At 39.9% G+C, this 21,116-nt stretch overlaps 1 protein-coding gene and 1 long non-coding RNA gene across 5 annotated transcripts in view; both read left to right on the top strand.

Annotated features, from left to right (window-relative positions):
* Positions 1–7,518: 7,518 nt before the first annotated feature.
* Positions 7,519–14,457, top strand: LOC307032232. Of its 2 annotated transcripts, XR_013806183.1 has the most exons (4): positions 7,519–7,686; positions 9,884–10,007; positions 10,986–14,245; positions 14,328–14,457. It is a non-coding gene; the product is annotated as an uncharacterized lncRNA (long non-coding RNA). The 2 variants fall into 2 exon arrangements; XR_013806184.1 differs by lacking the exons at positions 7,519–7,686; positions 9,884–10,007 and having other exon boundaries at positions 10,775–14,245.
* A 2,696-nt stretch (positions 14,458–17,153) lies between these two features.
* Positions 17,154–21,116, top strand: part of abca7 (ATP-binding cassette, sub-family A (ABC1), member 7) — a 35,404-nt gene continuing 31,441 nt past the window's right edge. For 2 of the 3 annotated variants that reach the window (XM_079649043.1, XM_079649042.1), the window contains exons 1-4: positions 17,154–17,243; positions 18,576–18,674; positions 19,097–19,190; positions 20,107–20,248. In XM_079649043.1, coding sequence (XP_079505169.1) covers positions 18,609–18,674; positions 19,097–19,190; positions 20,107–20,248 — 302 coding nt within the window. In that variant the 5' untranslated portion in view covers positions 17,154–17,243; positions 18,576–18,608. Of the gene's footprint in view, positions 17,244–18,575; positions 18,675–19,096; positions 19,191–20,106; positions 20,264–21,116 lie in introns of those variants that run through there. The other variant, XM_079649044.1, reaches the window with a different exon arrangement.

Genomic DNA, 21,116 nt, shown 5'->3' with positions numbered 1-21,116 from the left:
TATATCCGTTAGCGTAGCTCGCTAGCACCAGAAGCTAACAACAACGATCTCCGGCACCGGTGCTCTCTCTCTCTCTCTCTCGCGCGCGCACGCACACAAAATGGCTCATTCCACACACACACAGAGCGGAGCTTTAATGAAACACAGAGACCCAGACGTAATAGTACTGTACTGCATCATATTATTTTCGAATCAATAATTTTTCAAAATATGAATTATTATTATTTTTTTAATAACCATTTTTCCTCCTGGTCTCTCGCGCCCCCCCCCTGTCATGCCTCCCCCCACTTTGAGAACCACTGTTGTAGCAGGACAGGGGAAAAGGTAAACCCTCTCCTACAGGTTCCCTGAGAAAAAGGGGAGTGGCTAATCAAGCCGGAGGAAACCAATCAAGGAAATGATTGGCACCTGTGTGCTGTTAAAAGGAGGACAGCATGTCATTCAAAAAGGCCCATAGAAGCCTCTGATGTTCAAACCCCAACATTCACTTATGGTGCAGGTAGTGCTTTTAGTGCACACTTGCAGACTTGTTTTCTAACTCCAGCTCAGCCTTTAATAGGGACACCTGACAGCCATAGTCACCCATGGCCCATATCTAATCCTCATCTTGACCCTGTCAATCAATCTCTTGCGTGGGAAACTGAAGATGTATCACTCATCTAAAACAGGAGAGCGTGCCCTAAGTCTTTCATCTTCCTCACCACATTCACTATCTCAGTCTCAGCATGGGCTTCCAGCATATATCCCTACTCCTGCCCGAGGTTTGAATCAGATTGCAGAAAAACACCAGCAAGATTGGGACATGCTACATAAAGAAATGGGTGAACAAAGTCGGTCAATAAAAGAACTCACACTGAGTTTGAGGGGAGTACAGGATTCCACGAAAGAACATCTCAAGAGTCTTTCAGATCAAATAAGTGCAAATCATTGTCAACTCATCACGAATACTACATCTCATAAAGAACGTATGGAAAAATAAATGGATAACATTTTGAAATGAATCAAAATGGTTGTGGAAGAGGAACTGAACAAATCTGAAACCTCGCAACTATCACAGATGCGCTTCATGATGGAACAATTGCAAGGAGAAATTCAACAGGAGCTCAACTGTTGTCTTACCGATACTCAAAAAGGCATCACTGGGCTATCAATAACCATGGAAGTAAATCACAATGCAAAGAAGCCTTTTTTTTTTCCTTTTTTTTTTTTTAAATAGATTTTATTTTTCAAAATAAGTTAAATGAAAATAAAATCTATTAAAAAAAAATAAAAAACACGAGGGGAACTTCGTTCCAGTGGTGGGAAACTTTGCTTACTTAACAGACAATACATTCTCAGAGGGAATTTTGTTTTTCCAAACAAAAAGAGATGCCTGGAAATGGTTCAGTGTCAGTTGTAAAATCGAAAAAAAAGAACGGTCAATCACCCCACAAGAGCAGGAAAAGTCGAATGTGTCAAATTCCACTTCTACAAACAATCAGCTGGGTACCTCTTCTAGTCCCCAACAGCTAATTGTACCAATTTCCATAGGTAGGCTACCTGGCGTGGAAAAGCAATAGTTGACACAGGAGCCAGCTACACTCTCATTCATGAGTATCTCTGGATGGAGTTAAAGGGATCAAATGTCGACCTCCAGCCATTGGAAGAAGGTGCTTTGTATCTGGCAAATGGTGAAGCAGCCACTCCCATTGGATGGGGAAACCTCTCGGTAAATCTACAAAATCAAGTGGCCACTTTCCCTATAGCTGTCCTTGGGCCCAAAGCTCTAGCCCAGGGGCCGCCAACCTTTTTTAGGATGAGGGCTACTTTCAAAAAATAAAGCAAGTCGGGGGCTACTTTTACTCCTCTTTTTTTTATTTTTGCAGTGTATATATTTTATATTTATATATTATATGCTTACCTTTAACCTTTGTGTGCTATTTGGGTCTGTGGGACCCGTTTTCAGTGTTTACTAAAAGAAAATGTATGCAATTTAATCATTTTAACCTGCTTTATTTGGGGGTGGACCTCACATCCTCTAGGGGGGGCCTCACATCCTCCAGGGGGGATCTCACATCTTCTAGGGTGGTCCTCACCTCCTCTAAAAGATTTTTTTTTTAATGTTGAAGTGAAATGCACCAATCTGCTGCACTTTGAGTACAAAATGAATTTATGGATACAGCTCTCAACACTCATATGAAAGGGAGCTGTATACTTTTCAATACTCCAATCATCTTTAGAATATATCACAACCAATAACAAATGATTTAAACTGGTTTATTCTTATCTTATGTTACCTAATTAGCATTCTTTCTTTTATTTATGCATATTTTACGAATCACTCCCCTTTTAAACTGTTTTTTGTACTGTCCTATAGTAGCCTACACACTGGAATGACTTCTTAATTTATCTATATTAAATAGATAAAAGTGTGCTCTCCCTAGCTCTCTCTCTCGCTCGCTCTCTCTCTCCCTAGCTCTCTCGCTCGCTCACAGAGGCTGTGTGCTCCTCCTTGGCGATGACGGGTTGCATAGCCGTGGGAACATGTTTCAAATGGGGGGTGCTGTGGGGATGACACCAGGGCCGGTTTTGACCAATTTGCTGCCCGAGAGGCAAGATTTTAGCTGGCAATGAAAAACCTCTACAAAAGACCAATACACTACAAACAGAGAAACGTATCGATATGGTGGACAGCTTATATAAAAAGGCTTCAAATGTATTTAGTATTGCATCAACATTGAATTGGGGGGTGGACTTCACATCCTCTAGGGGGGTCCGGGGGTGGCCCCCCGGGAAGATTTTTTTTAACATTTTAAAGTAAAATGCTTCAATCTGGTGCACTTTGAGCGCCCAAACTAGAGACTGATCTAGGGAATACAACTCTAAAACACCCATATGAAAAAGATTGGTTTGCATTTTAATAATCAAATAAGTATGTGAACATATCCAATAACCCACCATAGCCAATAACAAATAAATGTAGGCTAACTTGTTTTATTTTTGTGGTTCATTTATATCTTATTTTATCAGTTAACATTAATTAATTTATGCATATTGTTAAATATCTCCAGTTTTAAACAGTATTTTGGGTTTACTGTCCGATAGTATACATTGGAATGATTTCAAACCTGTTTTTATTTATCCTAATAATTATAAAGGAGTGCCTTGGAAATATTTGTTTACATAAATTGTGATCAAAACGTTTGAGACCCACTGAGATAACTTAGACTAAAGTGAACTATCTAAACACTCAGAGTCCTTTACCTCACTGAGCCTCTCAGTCTGACAGGAGAGCTCTCCCTCCACATTATTGTAGAAACAGCTTCTTATATCCGTTAGCGCAGCAGAAGCTAACAACATTCCCCACCGGTACCGGTGCACCCCCTCTCTCTATCTCTCTCTCTCACGCTGGCTGTGAGCTGCGGGCGCCTGATAAGCTAACATCCCCCACTTTCATCACTTACAGCGGCCATCGTACAGGGCAAATGGAAAATGTAACCGGGGTGAAAAGGGTGTTATCTTTACTTAATTATGAATGTTGTTACATCAAGGCTGAAAATTCTTTTTTTTTGGATTATATTTGTATTTAATCTTGTGGAAGTGCAGTTCCCCTGTCCTCCACCAGGGGGTGTTGCAGCACCCTCAGCACCCCTACTTCCCACGGCCCTGACGGGTTGCGTTAAAAAATAATAATAAACATATTTGTAAAGTGGGAGGACACAAACGGGATTTCGAAAAGTGCGGGGGACATGTCCCCCCGGTCTCCAGTGGAGATTACGCCATGCGTGTGTGTGCGTCAAGTGGAATAAATATATATCCAAGTTACAACACACACAGAGAAAAACTCTGCTCCTCATGTGTTGTATAGGCTGGCATGATAGGCTGTTCAATGGGGCTGATGTGTTGTGTAGATTCTGCCAGAAGGAAAATCAGCGGGGAGGTGCCACATTGCTTTTCTTCCCGACTGCAACGCTGGTCCCGCAAATCAAGCAAGAACGTGATTGGTCGATATTCATTGTGGGGGTGGGGGAGGAGGGGTGTTAGATAGATATAGAGTTGTAGTAAGTAGATAGAGTTCGCTATGATTTAGGTTTCGTTTATGCATAGAGTAGATTATTTTAATTACATTTCCTTTTTTGTTTTGGATTTGCTTGGCGAGCTATTTTTAGAACATGCCCGGCGGGCGACTCACGTTGCCCCTGCGGGCGACTGAGTGCCCGCGGGCACCGTGTTGGCTACCCCTGCTCTAGCCTATGGTGTGGTCCTTGGTCTAAATTTCATTTCAGATACTGGAATGATAATTAGCGTGGCTGATGAAGAGTATTGCTTTAAGTCCAACCCCTCTGTTATCTACCCCTTCCAGCCAGGGAATGCCAACATCCCTTGGAATAGATATCCAAAAGAAAACACTGCATCAGCCAGGGCAAAGTCTTTCCTTAATAAGCTCCGTTCCACCACCCTTTCTCTCTTTGGAACCGGTGCGACTGGCAGTCAAAGATTACATCAACATCGCTGTGTCAGATGCAAACTTAAAGGATGGCGAAAAGAAACAATTACGACAGCTCCTTGAGTCTAAACCCCAGGTCTGCACAAATCAGCCTGGTAAAACCGATGTGTTGAAGCACACCATCTATTCCACAAACTGTGTGCCAATCAAGCAAAGGGCCTACCGAATGTCCCCTGTGAAGCAAACCATTGTGGAAGAACAATTAGGAGAGTTGATTATATCAGGAGTCATTGAACCTTCCCATTCTGGATGGGCATCTCCTGTAGTTCTGCCACCAAAGAAAGATGGAGGCCACCGATTTTGTGTGTAGATTTTAGGATAGTTAATGCTGTCACAGAAACTGACGCATACCCTTTACCAAACATTAATGAAATCCTCTAATCACTTTCTGGAGCTTCCCTTTTCTCCATTGACTTAAACAGTGGGTACTTGCAAGTACCAATATATCCAGAAAGTAAAGCACAGACTGCCTTTGTCACTCACTGTGACTTGCATCATTTCAATGTCATGCCCTTTGGTCTAAAGAATGCTCCTGCCACCTTCCAAAGGCTAATGGAGAAAGTCTTAGATGGCCTGCGGGGAGTAATCTGCCTAGTCTATCTTGATGACATAATAGTTTATTCGTCATCTGTGACTCAGCATTTTGAGCGTCTGCAGACTGTAATGGATCGACTTCACAAAGCCAATCTGACAGTCAACCTAAAAAAGTCCAGATTCTGTATGAAAGAAATCAGATTTCTTGGCCATATTGTCTCTGGAGAAGGAGTCCGTGCGGATCCTGACAAAGTTGAAGCAATAAGATCCTACCCTGCACCAACTAATCTCAAGGAAGTACAGAGGTTCTTGGGACTAGCAGGCTGGTATCATACATTTGTACCAGACTTCTCAGAAATTGCTGAGCCTCTGAACGACCTGAAAAAAAAGAGAGACCTTTCATCTGGAATCAAGCATGCCAGCATTCCTTTGATCAACTGAAGTCCAGTTTGATCTCTCCGCCTATCTTGGGTCACCCAAATCCAGATTGTCCTCTCTTTGTCTATGCAGACGCAAGTGGTATAGGTCTTGGAGCGGTGTTGACTCAGAAAACGGAAGCTGCGACAGAAATAGTTCTCGCCTATGCCAGCAGAACCCTAAACAGAGCTGAAAGGAACTACTCTGTCACAGAGAAGGAGTGCCTTGCAATAATTTGGGCTTTGGAGAGATGGCAACATTACCTGGAGCTAAAGCTATTTGCAGTCATTACAGATCATTCTGCTTTGAAATGGGTTCTGTTATCCACCAAAACCTTCAGCCGCCTCATCAGATGGGCACTAAGATTGCAAAGGTTTGACTTTGTCGTGGAGTACCGAAAGGGAAAACTAAATTGTACCTCTGATGCCCTTTCAAGGATTACCCCTAGCTCTGGGTGTTGTCTCTTCTCCAACAAAAAAGATGAGAGTATTCCTATATGCCTCGAAATAATTTGGGAAGAACAACAGAAAGATCATAAGGTGGAGCAAATCTTGACTCAGCTGGCGGAAGGAAACAGACCCATGGAATAGGATTTTAGCGTACTTGAGGATAAAGTTTATCACAAGAAACAGATGTCAGAAAACCATTTCCACTACAGGCTGTACATTCCTCAGAGGCTGGTTCAAGATATACTCAAAGAATATCATGAAAACCCTTTAAGTGGACATGCAGGGATCTTCAAAACCTATGAAAGGCTTTATGAAGTAGCCTATTGGCCTGGAATGTGGGTAGATGTCAAAACCTATATCAAAAACTGCCGTGTTTGTCAAAGTCTGAAAGCGGATAACCGGAAAACTGCTGGAAAGATTCAACAGACCACTGTCAAAGGACCTAATGAGATGCTCAGTATTGATATTATGGGCCCCCTACCAAGAAGTCCTGAGAGACACGAATACCTGCTGGTGGTGGTGGATTACTTTACCCGCTGGGTTGAGTTTTCCCCCATGAGATCTGCTACAGCGAAAACAGTGGCTCGATTCCTGAGGAAGGATATTTTCACAAGATGGGGTGCACCAGACTATATCTTGTCTGATCGAGGACCCCAGTTTGTGTCTACTGTTTTCAATTAACTCTGTGAACAATGGACTGTGAAACACAAGCTCACCACTGCCTATCATCCACAGACAAATATGACTGAGAGGGTAAATCGCACTTTAAAAAGTATGATAGCCTCTTATGTGGCAATCACGGGAAATGGGATCAATACCTTCCAGAATTCAGGTTTGCCATAAACTCAGCTGTTCAAGAGACCACAGGTGTTACCCCTGCAGAACTGAAAATTGGCAGAAAGCTGAATAGTCCACTGGACAAAATTCTGAAAGGGAATATATTTTCCCCTGAAACCCCTGCTTATGAGGTTGTCCAGCAGTTGCAACAACTCAAAGCAGATGTAGAGGAAAATATAAAAAAAAGCTAAAAAAAAACTAAACACAGGCAACTAAGGAACTACAACAAAAATCGTCGTACTGTTGGCTTTAAACTCAAGCAAAGGGTCTGGATAAGAAATTTCCCTCAGTCAAGTGCAAAAAACAAATTCAAAGCAAAGCTCGCCAAAAAGTGGAAAGGTCCCTACCGAGTAGTCAAACAGCTTGGACCCCTGAATTACCAGGTCGTTTTGGAGGATACAGGCCAAGATGTGAGAACAATGCATGTCTGCAACCTTAAACCCTTCTACCCAAGTGCTGAGGACTTGGAACTCATAGACCGGAAAAAAGTAATGGATATTCTACAGGAAAGCTCTGAGGAGGAGGACTTCTTAGGCTTCCTAGATTAAGAGTCAGATCCGAATCTTGCAGAGACCACTGAGCGTGGTCTTGTCAAGGGGGGAACAGTGTAGCAGGACAGGGGAAAAGGAAACCCACTCCTACAGGTTCTCTGAGAAAAAGGGGAGTGGCTAATCAAGCCACCCCTGAGAGAAGCTGGAGGAAACCAATCAAGGAAATGATTGACACCTGTGTGCTGTTAAAAGGAGAACAGCATGTCATCCAAAAAGGAGAGAAAGAACCAAGAGGAGGTCGGAATCTAACAAGGAGGAAAGTGGATTCTTGAGGACTTCATCAGATCCATCAGGCTATTTTTGGGAGTTTTTGCCACTGAACCCAGGAGCTGTTGGGGAAACATTTAACTTTCCCCTTCCCAGTTAAAACCTGCAATCCAGTGATCTACTCTGGCCTGTCACCCTCAGATAAGTTGTTCTCACTACACCAATATCATTTCTCCTCCTCTTGCACTCTACACCCACACACCACACTCTGGACTGGAAAAACAGAACTTTACAACTTTACTTTCACACATCCTAATCCCCTGAACTACACTCTTAAACTGAGTGACAAAGGACAAAAAAGAGTTATTCCCCCCCCCCCCCCCCCCCCGCCCACACACCGGCAATCCCCATTTGTTTGTGTTTATGTATCTATTGGATTTAAGTTTTTCTGCAAAATGGTCTGTGACATGACTTGTTTGTTGGACTGATTATTGTTTGGGGTTAAAAAATACAGACATTTTATGTTGAAAGTGAATTGGTTGATTATTATTTTTCCTTTGTAAACTTCAGTAGCTAGGTCACCGGGCTATCCCTCTGTTTCTGCGTGTTTAAGCATATCATTTTTTTGACAGCTGGCTATATTAAATATTCCTCTGTCTGGCGCCCAAGTTAAATTTATTCGTTCAGGGATAAGACCTACGCTACAAGGTTATAATGATCATTTGTTATTTGAAACTCTTTAGAAATGTGTTCATTTTCCTTTTTGTTCATTGGAGAATGTGTTTTCTGGAATAGTTTAACAGTAATGCAAAGAGGTGATTGTGTTGTTTAGCCTATATACATTAGGGCTGCACGATATTGGAAAAAACTGACATTGCGATGTTTTCTTCCCCTGCGATATATATTGCGATATGAAAAAAAAATACAGGAATTGAAGAAAATACCAGGGTTTTTTTTCTTCTTCTGGATCAACAGGCTGAGCTAACTCGGTAATCCTGCTGTGATCTGATCAAGAATGGTTGTGATTGGTGGTTTGCTGTGCATGCAGAGCCTGCATGTCACTCACTCAAGTAGGCCTACCCTGAGAGCTGCGCGAGTTTTCTTTAGCAAGCAGTAAAAATAATGGTAACATAACGTGTTTGAGTTCATTTGCCTATACTTCATATCGCACGTCCTAAAAAATAAAATAAAAATAAGAATCGCACGTCCTGTGATGACAATATCGCGCATGCGCATAACGCGATTATCGTAACGACACGATATATCGGGCAGCCCTAATATACATGGTGTGGACGAAATAAGAAACCTCCTTCAGAATGAAGGATATCAAGAAATATTTGTAATGACTTATTATATAATCCATTTACCAGTTAGCCTGTTGAAACAGCTATTTAATGTAATCTGTGGCTTTTTTGTTTAAATATTTCCATACAAGTCTTAATATCCCAAACTATTTTACTGATTGCCTGCCAGTCTTGTTAGTCCCTCAGTTTAAAGTAAACTAAATTGCTGGGGTACTCCTCAAAAATCAGGATCACTCCAGTCTGCAGTTGTTATTTAGAAAAATGCTTCTTGTTAAATTTATATTTTTCTCCAATAAAAAATAAAATGACAGTAGCCTGTTTTTGTTTAAGCCCTATTAGTACAGTAATGAAAGCTGCTGTTCAAACCTTGTCAAAACTCAAATTTTCAGAAAAGCACTTGGTCAGGGAACATGGTGCTCATATTTGATCATCTTTAATACCAAGCAGATCAAATGTACAATATTCAAAGCAAAATTGAAGAAATGTGCCTAATAGGTTTCAGGGCTTTATCGATACATTTTCAGGTGCACCTTAACAAAAGGATGAACATAGCTTAACAAAAACAGAGAACTACCAAACATCAAAAACTTTTCTTCCCAAAGACTCCCATCATATGGTAGTCGTCACATCTATGACTCACCCTTGTAATAAGCAAATCATTTGCCCTGGATGCAGCACAATTGTTCACACTGAGAAGCAACATTCCCTATCTATAGTCAAGTCCATCATTCCTTTGATGCCCCATGTTCACTTCACACATTGAACATTTGAACAAGCTCTTTTCTCTCGGGGGAATAAATTACATGTGACTGGATAAAACCAATTTGATACAGTGACTGTGTGGTCCCCAAACTGTCTGTAATCCCCTTTTCCTTTTGCTACACAGTCACTCTCTCTCGCTGCAGTATTGAGTTCAAATGATTGACATCATCATAGGCTCAGCTAAATTATGATAGAGGTCAAATTAGAATTTAAACATCTCCCTTTTACCACCTCTCCCCTGAGGGCAAAATTAATAAACATGATTTTGTACGAGACTGATGGGCTGGTTTATGCAAAAACTCTGATAACTTTCTCAATTTGTCTCTTTCGTTACAGCTTCAATGAGTGAATGAGAGAGAAAGAAGGGAGGTATTAATAAGGAAGGCAGAGATATGGAGATGACGTTAGCTGGAGAGAGATACTGCAGTCGATCAGCACTTCTGTTTCACATCAATACTTGGTATGGGATTTTGTCCGTCATAATTTCTAATGAAGTCCAAACATTTTATCAGGACATTCTGGCTGTTAATCGTGGGTAAAATTTCCTCTTCTAAACTTAAAAAAAATAAAATGTAATCTATATGTTCAAGTTTTACCTTAATGTGACCTAAGAATATATATTTACAATGTTATTAAAAGTAACATTAAGCCATATGTTTTTAATAGTACTGCTGTGAGCATCAAGTAGTGCCTGGCCTTGCCTTTACCTCTGTTTCAATAGTCTCAGCCAGATAAAAAGTAAGTGTTTCTAAAAAATCTTTCGAATGTTGCTTTATTGGGATACATCTCCATGTGATCACTTCTGTAATCAACCATCTTAGCATGTGCTGCACATATTCTCAAAAGTGTTTGCTGTACTCTGTAAAGTTACTTTAACTGTATATTGGATAATGCAGCTCCAGAGTTATTTAAACAGTCCATCTTTTAGGTAAAATTTAAGAGAATGAAAATACAGAGAATGGAAAGTCCAAATGTTTAGTTTTTTTCACTTAAGGCTTAAAAGAGAATGCTACCGTTTTATTTACTTTAATTTAATGTAATTTTAACATTCCTTACATAATTATTTCTCAATGTCTAAATTATTAATGGGTAATAATATGGCCTCACAGTATGTATCTATAAATAATATTGAAATATTTAGATTTACAGTTTTAGAATTATTAAGAAAATTACTTTAAATAGTCTGCATTTAGTGCAAAGGAAACTTATTCCTGTTCATGCACTAAAGTTATGTGTGAAGTAAACAATCTTAATCTAAAATTTAGTTTTTCAAAAATAATATGAACAAAGGACACACTTAGTACCAGAACTGGTTGTAGATGCAGAGTCTCTACAGCTGTACAAAGCTTGAGATTTCATGTGCAAAATCAACACCATGCAAACGCATAACAATCTCAGTCTGATAATAACAGTCTTCTCCCCCTTTCTCCCCCACCAGACTGCTGGATGCAATAAGGATTATGGAGCAGAGGACTTACTTGTTTTGTTGTCGAGGCTCATCTACTTTGGAGGATGAGTATTTGTCTGCAGTGTTGTCCGATCCACTTAGAGGTATAGGAAACAAATACAGGCAATATATTTAATACCCCCTGAGATCATATCACAGCAGGCCTGAGGCGCCCAATCGTTCAAAGGGGCTCGGAGGCAGCACAGGAAAAATAAATAAATAATTCAATATCAAAAAGAGTGCGGCATTATGCTTTAGTGGGCAATAAAACATGTGGCATGTCGGGGATGGCGTGTGCTGCACACAGAAAGAAGAAACCCATAATGCTCCGTGGTTTGGTAGGAGAACACCAGGAGCCAAAGAAGAGGGAGGTGTACATTTCCACGGCAAATGAACTCCTCATTTTGCCTTGCTGAGTGCACAAAAAGCCACTGAGACAATAATATCTGGGCTCCACCTCAGACCCTTGGAATTGGGGTGGTGAAAAAGGACATCCTCTTAATGGCTGCAGCCTCTGAAGGACGGGGGCCTGTATTGAGGCCATGTACTGCAAAACCCTGTAAGCCTTTTTCGATTAAATGTTTTAATTTATATAAATGAATTGTATATGAATTATTGAGAATAATAAGGGGTTTCAAAGAAGCTAAAGCTTTAGTTATCATACAACATATTACAATATGTATGTCAGAATGTGCAATAACATTGTTAGCATTGAACCATGGGATATGAAATCAATGGGGTTACGTTAATTACAACTAAGAGATTATTTTATTCACAAGCAGGGAAACTTGGACAGCTGGGAAGGACCTACAATGTGTATACCTCAAAATGTGCATTTACCTGCAAATACATTCCCTCATAGTGCAGAAGCAATGCAATCAGGAAGCCTCCAGATGGTTGTTTGATTAAAAAAAGATCCAATCAGAACTGCTGTAGGTCCACTGGTGTGATGCTCCAAGTTTACAAACTGCATGATATGAAACCACTTTCATGTGAAAAGCAGAGAGAATGAAAATACTTCCAATTATAAAACACAAACTGCTATACCGAAAGGGAACATATCAGCTTGACCCCAGTGGAGATAAGCCCATTTATAAATGGAGGACACAAGGTGAAGAGGAGGCCTGGTAACACGATTGAATAGTGAAAATATTGTCTGACAACAACACCTTGGCTTTTGCTTATTGATGGAAAAGTAGATGTAGGCTATGTTTAAGGTCAAACACAGTTAGGATGAGACGTCACTCACAAACCTAAATGCAATCAATGACAGGTTTCCCCAACTGCTATAGCCTACTGTAAGACAAATGCTAGAAGGTACTTGACAGCTATACTATAACCAACAGAGTCTCTTGTAAATCTGTCCACATATATGGCTATACTTCAGAAAGACAGCAAACCCCAATTGGCTCCTTCATTTTGACTAACAGTGGAAAAGGGTGCTAGCTAAATGACTGAAATGTAAATCTTCTAAATGTACTGCTCTGCTGATGATCAATTGGTTTCTGACTTTTGTATTCACCAGCGCCATTAGATAATAGAGTTACGACATCTCAGTTCACTCCAATGGACCAGTTTTTTTTGTACAGCAATGGCGGATCGTGGAGCTCTCAATAGTTCCCCGGAAGTTAGCTTGCCGCTGACTTGCGGGGCTATCTCATGGGCTATCTGCGGCTAGCAGCGCAGTAGAGTTGCAGCATAATAGACCGTTCATGTTGGACTTTTAAAGGTAAAAAGACGTTTAAAGATTTATATTGCGGATATTATCAGCACATCTGAGTCAAATTAACATGTGTATTAAAGGATGTTAGTTAGTGATGGCGAGATGAAGCATTATGAAGCTTTGAAGCTTTCCCTGTTGGTCAAAGTGTGTCAAACAGGCAGATTGGACATCTCAACAGTGTGCTCTATCTCATACCGAGTTCCCTAATGAGTAAAGCCTTAGAAAAACTCTAAACAACGAACATTAAATCATATTTTCATTTTAACAATATTGTTTTTATTCCAGTTGAATGATTGTGATTGAAAAGCCTAAGGAGGCTGCTAAACATTGCAAAGACGGATTTGTATTCTTTGATAATATTCATAAACTTAACCATGTTGTAGCCTGAGAAAGGCTAAACCATATCAAAGAATACATTTATTAACTACATTATCTCATTTAGCTGTAGCTTTTATAAACAACAAAAAGACGTATTGAACAGTCGTTGAACCAGGGACCCAGCAGTTAAGAGTCAACTGCTTTCTAGCTGAGCCACAGCACACACACTGAATTCCCCTGAAAACACTCAACAATATTTATTCTTGTATTTATTCATTTATTTATTCATGTTTTTCTTCCTACATTTATTTATGCTTGTATCTATTTATACTTATGACATGTTCCGACCTCTATATAAGTGAGGGTCTGAGCTCTTTTAATTCCATTCCATTCCATGGTTCTTATTATACATCCATGGGTATTATGAGCGTTGTGGTTCAACGATTCTACCATGGGTTCAATTAAACCGATCTGAATCACTTTCTGAAGCAGTTACGTGGTATCGACAGGCAGCGAGGCTTCGTTTGTCATCGATGACGTCACTGGCCCAAAACGATACAAGCCTCGATACATGCTTCACAAAAAGCTTCGGGGATTACTCGACACACGCTCCGAAGCCTACACAATACGTAACATCATTAATGTTAGTGGATTCCGCGAAGATTATCCCTAAATCAGTAGATTCATTTAGGGAACGTTTACAGATAACCGATTAGGCTAGGATTCCAGATAAAGTTAGCAACACACGTTAACCACGAACAGCCTATTAATCCGTTCTCTTAATGTTATTTCAACCCAACGTTGTGGAATTAGAGAAAAGGGGCTTCTTAACGTTCTTTTATCCGGGGTGGAGGGAGTTAAATATTAGTTAAATATAACATTGGGGTGGGCGTGTGATTGTAGTGGGTGGAGGTGATGAAATGAGGATATCCATTTTAGAGTTCAAGCTAGTATAATATAGTTCACGTTACACAATAATAAGGAAGAGGGCTATTTTTGTGATACATCGCTATTGATATGGATTTAGAGTGCATATTTCAGACTTCCAAACAGTAAACAAAAACGTAACTTATGGGTGAGTGTTTTTAGCAGAGCCATATAATGTCCTTGTGATTCTGTTGATTATTACCTGTCTGTATTATGTTGCAGCTCAGCTGTTTTTGGATTGATGGCAAAGGGAGAGGGACTTAAGTGAGAGTGAAAACACAAGGTAAGTTTAAAATAGTTCAGCAATTTCCCATCCTATAGGTTGCTAGATGTATCTAACCCTTTCTCCTGTCTTCCCCTCTCAGCACAAGAACAAGGATTCGATGGAGCCTGAAGACCTGCACTGAGACCCTCACCCTGCACCTGAGTCTCAACTCCCAGAGCTTTGCAAGCTCTCCCTGTTCCTTATTTTTGATTAAACAGATGTTAAGCTTCCCAATGGTGTGGTCTTCGTTTTGTGAAAAATATGATTACCTCGCATATGTTGTTGCTGTTGTTGTCTTTTGTGATAGTTAAATTGCTTTCCTCCTCTCTGTGTCAGTGGGGAAACTTTACATTTGTACTCCTTTCTCTGAGTGCTTGGAGCTTCCCCCGGCAGCACAGCAAACCATGGGGGAGACTATATGCCAGGACAACACGGAGGAAAAGGCACAGACAAACTGCATGATATGCTATTCAATGTTTATTGAATTCCATTTATTTACAACGGATGTTCCTAAAACAACAAATTTAACATCAACATCATGCTGCTGCTAGTCCTTTGACTCATTGTGCTGTCAGTTGACAATCATTGAAAGGCACCTGTGGGTCTCCTGTCCTTTCTGAAAGTCATAAAGATTACATTAGTACTTTAGATTAATTGTGTCCTCAATTACCATGGGATTACTGAAACCACCATGAATTAAACAAATTGTAGAAATGTTACTAATCAGAATTTTGAAACCTTCCTTCCCATCCCCTCCCTCTAAATATATCAATAAACATTAGGATATGATGCTCCTCGCTACCATACAGGTTTAAGAAGATAATATGTTTTAAAGAATTCAAAGCAATAAACAACAGGCTCTTTAACCAAGGCAACGTTAGCCTAACATGTATATGTTAACAAGTAAGATAGCTGTTCACACTGTATATTTTTCTACTTTTTGTAATGCTATTTTATTTTGATTTAAGATGTTTACATTTTCGATTGTTTAATTCTAGTCTTTTAACTGTCTAATGTACAATGCCTTGTCTTTTGCTGCTGCAGCGTAAACATTTCCCCAATTGGTATCAATAAAGTGCTTCTTATTTTATCTTAATCCTCAAATATTAGCAAATGTTACTTTAAAAAAAAAAAAAACATTGATGCGACTACATACACATATCGATATGTTGTATAAATATTGCAAATCAAAACCTCTATTGACCACTAATTACCAAAAATTGCATTTCTATCCTGGGTTGCGGTCCAATAGTCCATTTAGCTTAGGAACCTTCCTAACCAAGTGAAATGACCCGGAAGTACGTCAGTGGCAGCCATGTTAAGTGCCGTTCCAATTCTCCAAATGAAAGGAAAGGAGGTTTCAAACTTCCTTTATAACCTCCTTTAGCTTAGGAACCACTGGACCTCCCTTACCGAAAGGAGAGGAGAAAATGCTGCCCCACAATGCCTTGCAGCCGCAGCATTTGCGTCACACAACAGTCGGCCGTTCACGGAAACAAACGATTATGACGGATAAATTATATCATGAAAGTTACGGTACTTATTAAGCATTTTAAAACGTATGTGGTAAGTTGCCAAAGTGCTTTGTTTTGAACTTTCATCAGTATTATAATCAAAAAGAGAAATATGAACGTTAGTTTTTACTGAAATGATCAAATAAAGTCAACATTTCACTGAGCTGTGTGGGGTTTGTTCAACTTTTAAAATATGTTTGAATGGTGATGTACACAGTGATAGGTGTTAAGGACTAGCGTTTATAATAAACAAATGTGTATTGATTTTAAGATATTTTCATACAATCTTACGTATTGGGATCATTTGTATTAATGTGGACCGGAGGGAGAGGGTGAAGAGCATAAATTTCACTTTCCTTTTTTATTTCAATTACAACTTTGGTCATGAAGAATATGTTTCTCTGTTGTCCACGTTCATAAAGCATGAAACAACAGCGTCAGAGCACGGTGCAGAGTAGATGAGTCCCTCGTTCTTATTAAACATCCATGTAGTCCGTTGTATAGAACACTGTAGTTTCCATAGTTTCACCACAGCAGCAGACGCACACAATGACGTCCGCTGGCGCATCATAAATACGTCAGATAGTCAAAGTGCATTCGGATTCTCTAAAGTACCGCAGTCTCTTCTCCTAAGTCCTTTTGAATTCTCCTATCCGCTATCCCTTAACCCCGTGACATTTCACTCAGAGGTCAAGGAATAGGAGATAGGGTTAGAATTTAGGAGCTCATTTTTGGATTATTGGAACGCAACCCTAGTATTAATGCATTCAAATCGTGATTCAAATGGCCCGCCACGAACTTCCGGGGAACTATTGAGTCTCCCTGAACCACGTGACGATCAAGCATTTTGGACTTCCGTTGTCGCAACTCTTCTATCTATATGGCGCTGGTATTCACTCGGCTGAATGAAGCAGTTTGACCCCTGCTGAGATTAACCTATTTATAAAGAAAGCAATATAAACACTTGAAAATCAAGCTTAGCAACAGGCGATCCAACATACGTTTCAGTTGCTAAGGCTTTACAATCAACTGAACTGATACAGCTCGCATGAGGGATGAATCCAACGAGGATTAGTGATCCGTATACACAAGACATCAACTCAAATAGGCAGTGACCATTTCAATTGTGTAATGACAAACAGGTCCCAGTAAACATCGAGAGGATCAATGAACAGTTATCGTGGCAGCAGTGGCAATAATATATGTAACAGTAGTAGCAGCAAGTCTCTGTGATCATGAACATAACACAGCGTTTACAATGACTGCCCAATCAGCTGTGTTCAATAACCAAAACATAAACTGAAGCCAATCAGATCCTTTGCCGGCTTCTCTGACCCCGCCCCTCAAACTCACTTAAGCCAATCAGAGTCGCATGGGGGCGGAACTTTTTTTCAGCTACTCTTGCCGTTTAAAAACATTGGGGAAATGGAGAGTCAATGACAAGCTACACCGGCCGTCCTTAACACTGAAGGGAGATTTTATCACCTGTTATAACAGCAAAGGTAATCATTAACAGCAGTTTATCTAGTCTTGGGTGCGCATTACGTTTTATTTATCGTTTCTGAAAAGGTATTTTTTCAACCATCACTGCCTAACATGCTAGGAAGCTACTGTATTTCCGAATATGACGTTAGCTTTTTTTTTCTTGCTTCCTGTTAGCTAGGCTTATTATGTTCTTTATTAAAACTGTGATGTAAACTGGGAATTGTGGTAGTTTATCATAGCATCAAATGACATTTTTCTTATCATTTTGTTTGTGGTGTCGGTAACTAAAAGCGTTGGTTTGTACCGGCTACCTCATATATTTATTATATTTTTTATGACATAGCCTACTATTTGTTTGTTTGTTTGTTTGTTTGTTTGTTGGTTTGTTGCATGCTGTATGCCTCTAAGCTCAGAAAAATGAAACTTTATATTGCATGGTTAAATTAAATGAGTAAATAAAATACTCTGGCTACCATAAATACCATATATCTGTACTAGCATCTGCAAAGCCTTGAACACTGAACAGATAGAAAAACACATTATAAAAATAGTTTGAGATAACCTGAAATGCTTTCTAACCTCGCACAAATCATGAGCCAGATTATTTGATGCACAAACAGGAGAATTAAACCACACTCCTCTGAAGGAGCAAAAGTAAATCTGAAAGTCTCTAAGTGTAACAGGTAAGCTGTTAGGATCAGGCGGATTTCGATGTAAAGCAGGGGATTGTCCATGTTGAGCAGATCACAGCAGGCACACAAGGCAACCTTCACTTTCAAAATATTTAAAAACGGCCATTTGAATCCATCACATACAGGATGTTTAGACTTTCTTAGCTATGTTTGTGTTCAAAGTGAATGGATGAAATATAAACTATATTTACTGCTTGGAATTAAGGTAAACTGTCGTCAGCCACAGTTGTGTCCTCTGCAGGTTAAAGGTCATCTACAGTTTGTTACTAGGGTCCTTACTAATGATGAGCATATTCACAGTCCACATAGGAAGTAAAGTATCCTTGAAAACGCTTAAATCTCACGCTTAAAATCTAAATAGAGAAAACAAGAGCCTAAAAGATGAGCAACTACTAACTTCCATACATTACATTTTGCCCGTGAATGATGAAGAAGAAGATCAACACAAAATCAGGGGGAAACAGCACATAAGTCATATTGTGATTCACACTCCCATGAAATGCATTGTTTCTGTCTTTGTGTTTGCATTTACTGTCTCCAGATGTAATTGAAGTGCAGACACAGCAGCCCTAGTTCTTGTATCCCCAACAACTGAAAAAAACAAAGATAGCACCATGCTGAACCTGTCTTTTTCTCACCACATGTTGTGTTTTCCAGGTTTGCATCATGACCAGGTAGAAGTTGAAAGCGATGGGGTTTTTCCAAAAGCTTGGCCTCCTGCTCTGGAAGAACATCACATACCGCAGGAGGAACAAGGTAGCCACATCTTCGCTTCAGAATAAGATATATAACAGTTTGCGGATTCTATAGAGAAAAATATCATATGAAACTCAGCTTGGATATTAAATATATAAATATTACCATTGTGGAGAACAAATGAACTAAAACGGGACCTTTAGATGGTTACAGCGCTTGCCAAATAACCGCAACATACTGGACTAGATTCCAGCCTTTAGTTTTGTTATGTGACTTAAACCTGTCTTTCCCCCATTTCCAGTCTTCGTCTTAGCTCTCTGCCCGTCTCAAAGAAACTCCTATGTCTGAAATGTAATGAAAGATTTACAACTATCTTTGTCAGTTACTAGGTCACAGGGTTGGGAACTACTCCTGCTGATCTCTCTGATAGAGGTCACTAAAGGTCAGATTAGTTACAGCCTCCATGTGTTCCTTGAATGCAGATCCAGCTGATCATTGAGCTCCTCTGGCCGCTCTTCCTCTTCGTCATCCTCATCGCTGTTCGCCATTCCCACCCTCCCTACAAACAGAGCCAATGTGAGTCTTATTATTTAATGTATTTTCAAAAACACACACACACACACACACACACACACACACACACACACACACACACACACACACACACACACACACACACACACACACACACACACACACACACACACACACACACACACACACACACACACACACACACACACACACACACACACACACACACACACACACACACACACACACACACACACACACACTTAATGGTCTGAAAAACAGCTTCATGCCAATCAGATAAGGCAGGATTAACTCAGTGAGAGTTATTCTGCGGCACGCACACACATGTGTTTTCCTAACCTGTTGTTCTTGACCTTGTATGAGAAGTCGGTCATCAGTTGAAGGTGATATAACGCGACATGGTCAAATAATTGAATGTGAAACTACACTACATAAAACAATATAAGCCTGTCGATTAATATCTTACATTTTCTCTGACCCATAAAAGCTTCCTCTTGGTAACTTTAGTTTTGGAGAAAAAGTAAAATTTCCAATAAAAAATTGGGAACATTTAAGGAATCTTGAGATTTCTACTTTTAATTATTCTAAGCACAACAAGTATCTTCTAATGTTTACTAAAGTCCTATGCTGATTGAATGTATTCCAAATAAAGGAGTGGACAATATTTTTGCCTGTGAGCATAACAACTTTGAATGTATTTTCCTAGAGATTTGCATAAAAAATAAGAAAATGCTTCCATCTGTAGTTTAAAGATAATTACATTGTAATTTCATATTATTTGTTCGAAAGAAACACAATATTTGTTCACATAAACAGTTTGCGTTTTAGGATCATTGGTCAGTCCGCTGCCAGTAGTTTGTGTTTTTAGGTCACTGCCACACTGTTTCATTGTTCTGTATCTCAAGCTAATCTCTGGGTTCTTTTCTTTCACTTGTAGGTCATTTTCCAAACAAAGCCTTGCCGTCGGCAGGCACCTTGCCCTGGATCCAGGGCATTATCTGCAACATCAACAACCCCTGCTTCCAAAGCCCGACCCCGGGGGAGACAGTGGGACAAGTTGGCAACTTTGACAACTCCATGTAGGTAAAATGGAGGTAAAAACACGGACAGTTGTCTGGAGTGGTGGAAGCTAAAAAGATAATCAGACACACTTTAATTAGTTACATGTTCAAATTAAAATTGTAAAATCTGCGTCATTCACTTTGACTTTTGTTTATGAGGTATGAAAAAGCTATAGATCAGACTGCATGCTGCTGCAAACACTTTACTGAAGATTTGTAGTGAGGGGGGCAGCCACTGTTAAAAACCCACTCCATTGTTTCTTAACTGCTGCCTGATGATTAACAGATGAGACAAATCTTTGAGCAAAATGATAGTTTATCATTGTAGGAAGTCATAAACTGGAAAGATCCAGTGTTCGAGCATCTAAGAAATGTGTTTACTTAATTTCAAAGTTTGATATGTTGGGAAATATGAATAGTGTTATTCCCTTTGTTAAAGACAATATGATACAAATATAGACACTGCTGTCATGTCCGAATGCTAAATATAGCACAAAGGTTTTGATCATGCAAGAAACTAAGTCCAACCATCCATCTTTTCCCGCTTATCCATGGTCGGGTCGCGGGGGTAGCAGTTCCAACAGAGAGCCCCAAACTTTCTTTTCCCTGGCCACATCAACCAGCTCTGACTGGGGGATCCCAAGGCGCTCCCAGGCCAGCGAAGAGATATAAAAAGAAACTAAGTTAAAAATCAAATACAATACGCCCATGTCAAAGGAGACAGTTCAGCCCAAATCAAAAAGGGTGTAGGGTCACTTGTTATCTTTCGAAATAGTTTTGGTGTCAGTTACAGATTGGCGGTGCCGTAAAGATGACCGCCTTCTCTCGAGTTTAATGAAACTAGATTGGCTATGTATTTTCTACTTTGGAGTGAGCTGTCCTTTTA

This window comes from Notothenia rossii (genome assembly GCF_949606895.1).
Source record: "Notothenia rossii genome assembly, chromosome: 1".
Taxonomy (NCBI): domain Eukaryota; kingdom Metazoa; phylum Chordata; class Actinopteri; order Perciformes; family Nototheniidae; genus Notothenia; species Notothenia rossii.
This window is presented reverse-complemented; position numbering and strand designations above follow the sequence as displayed.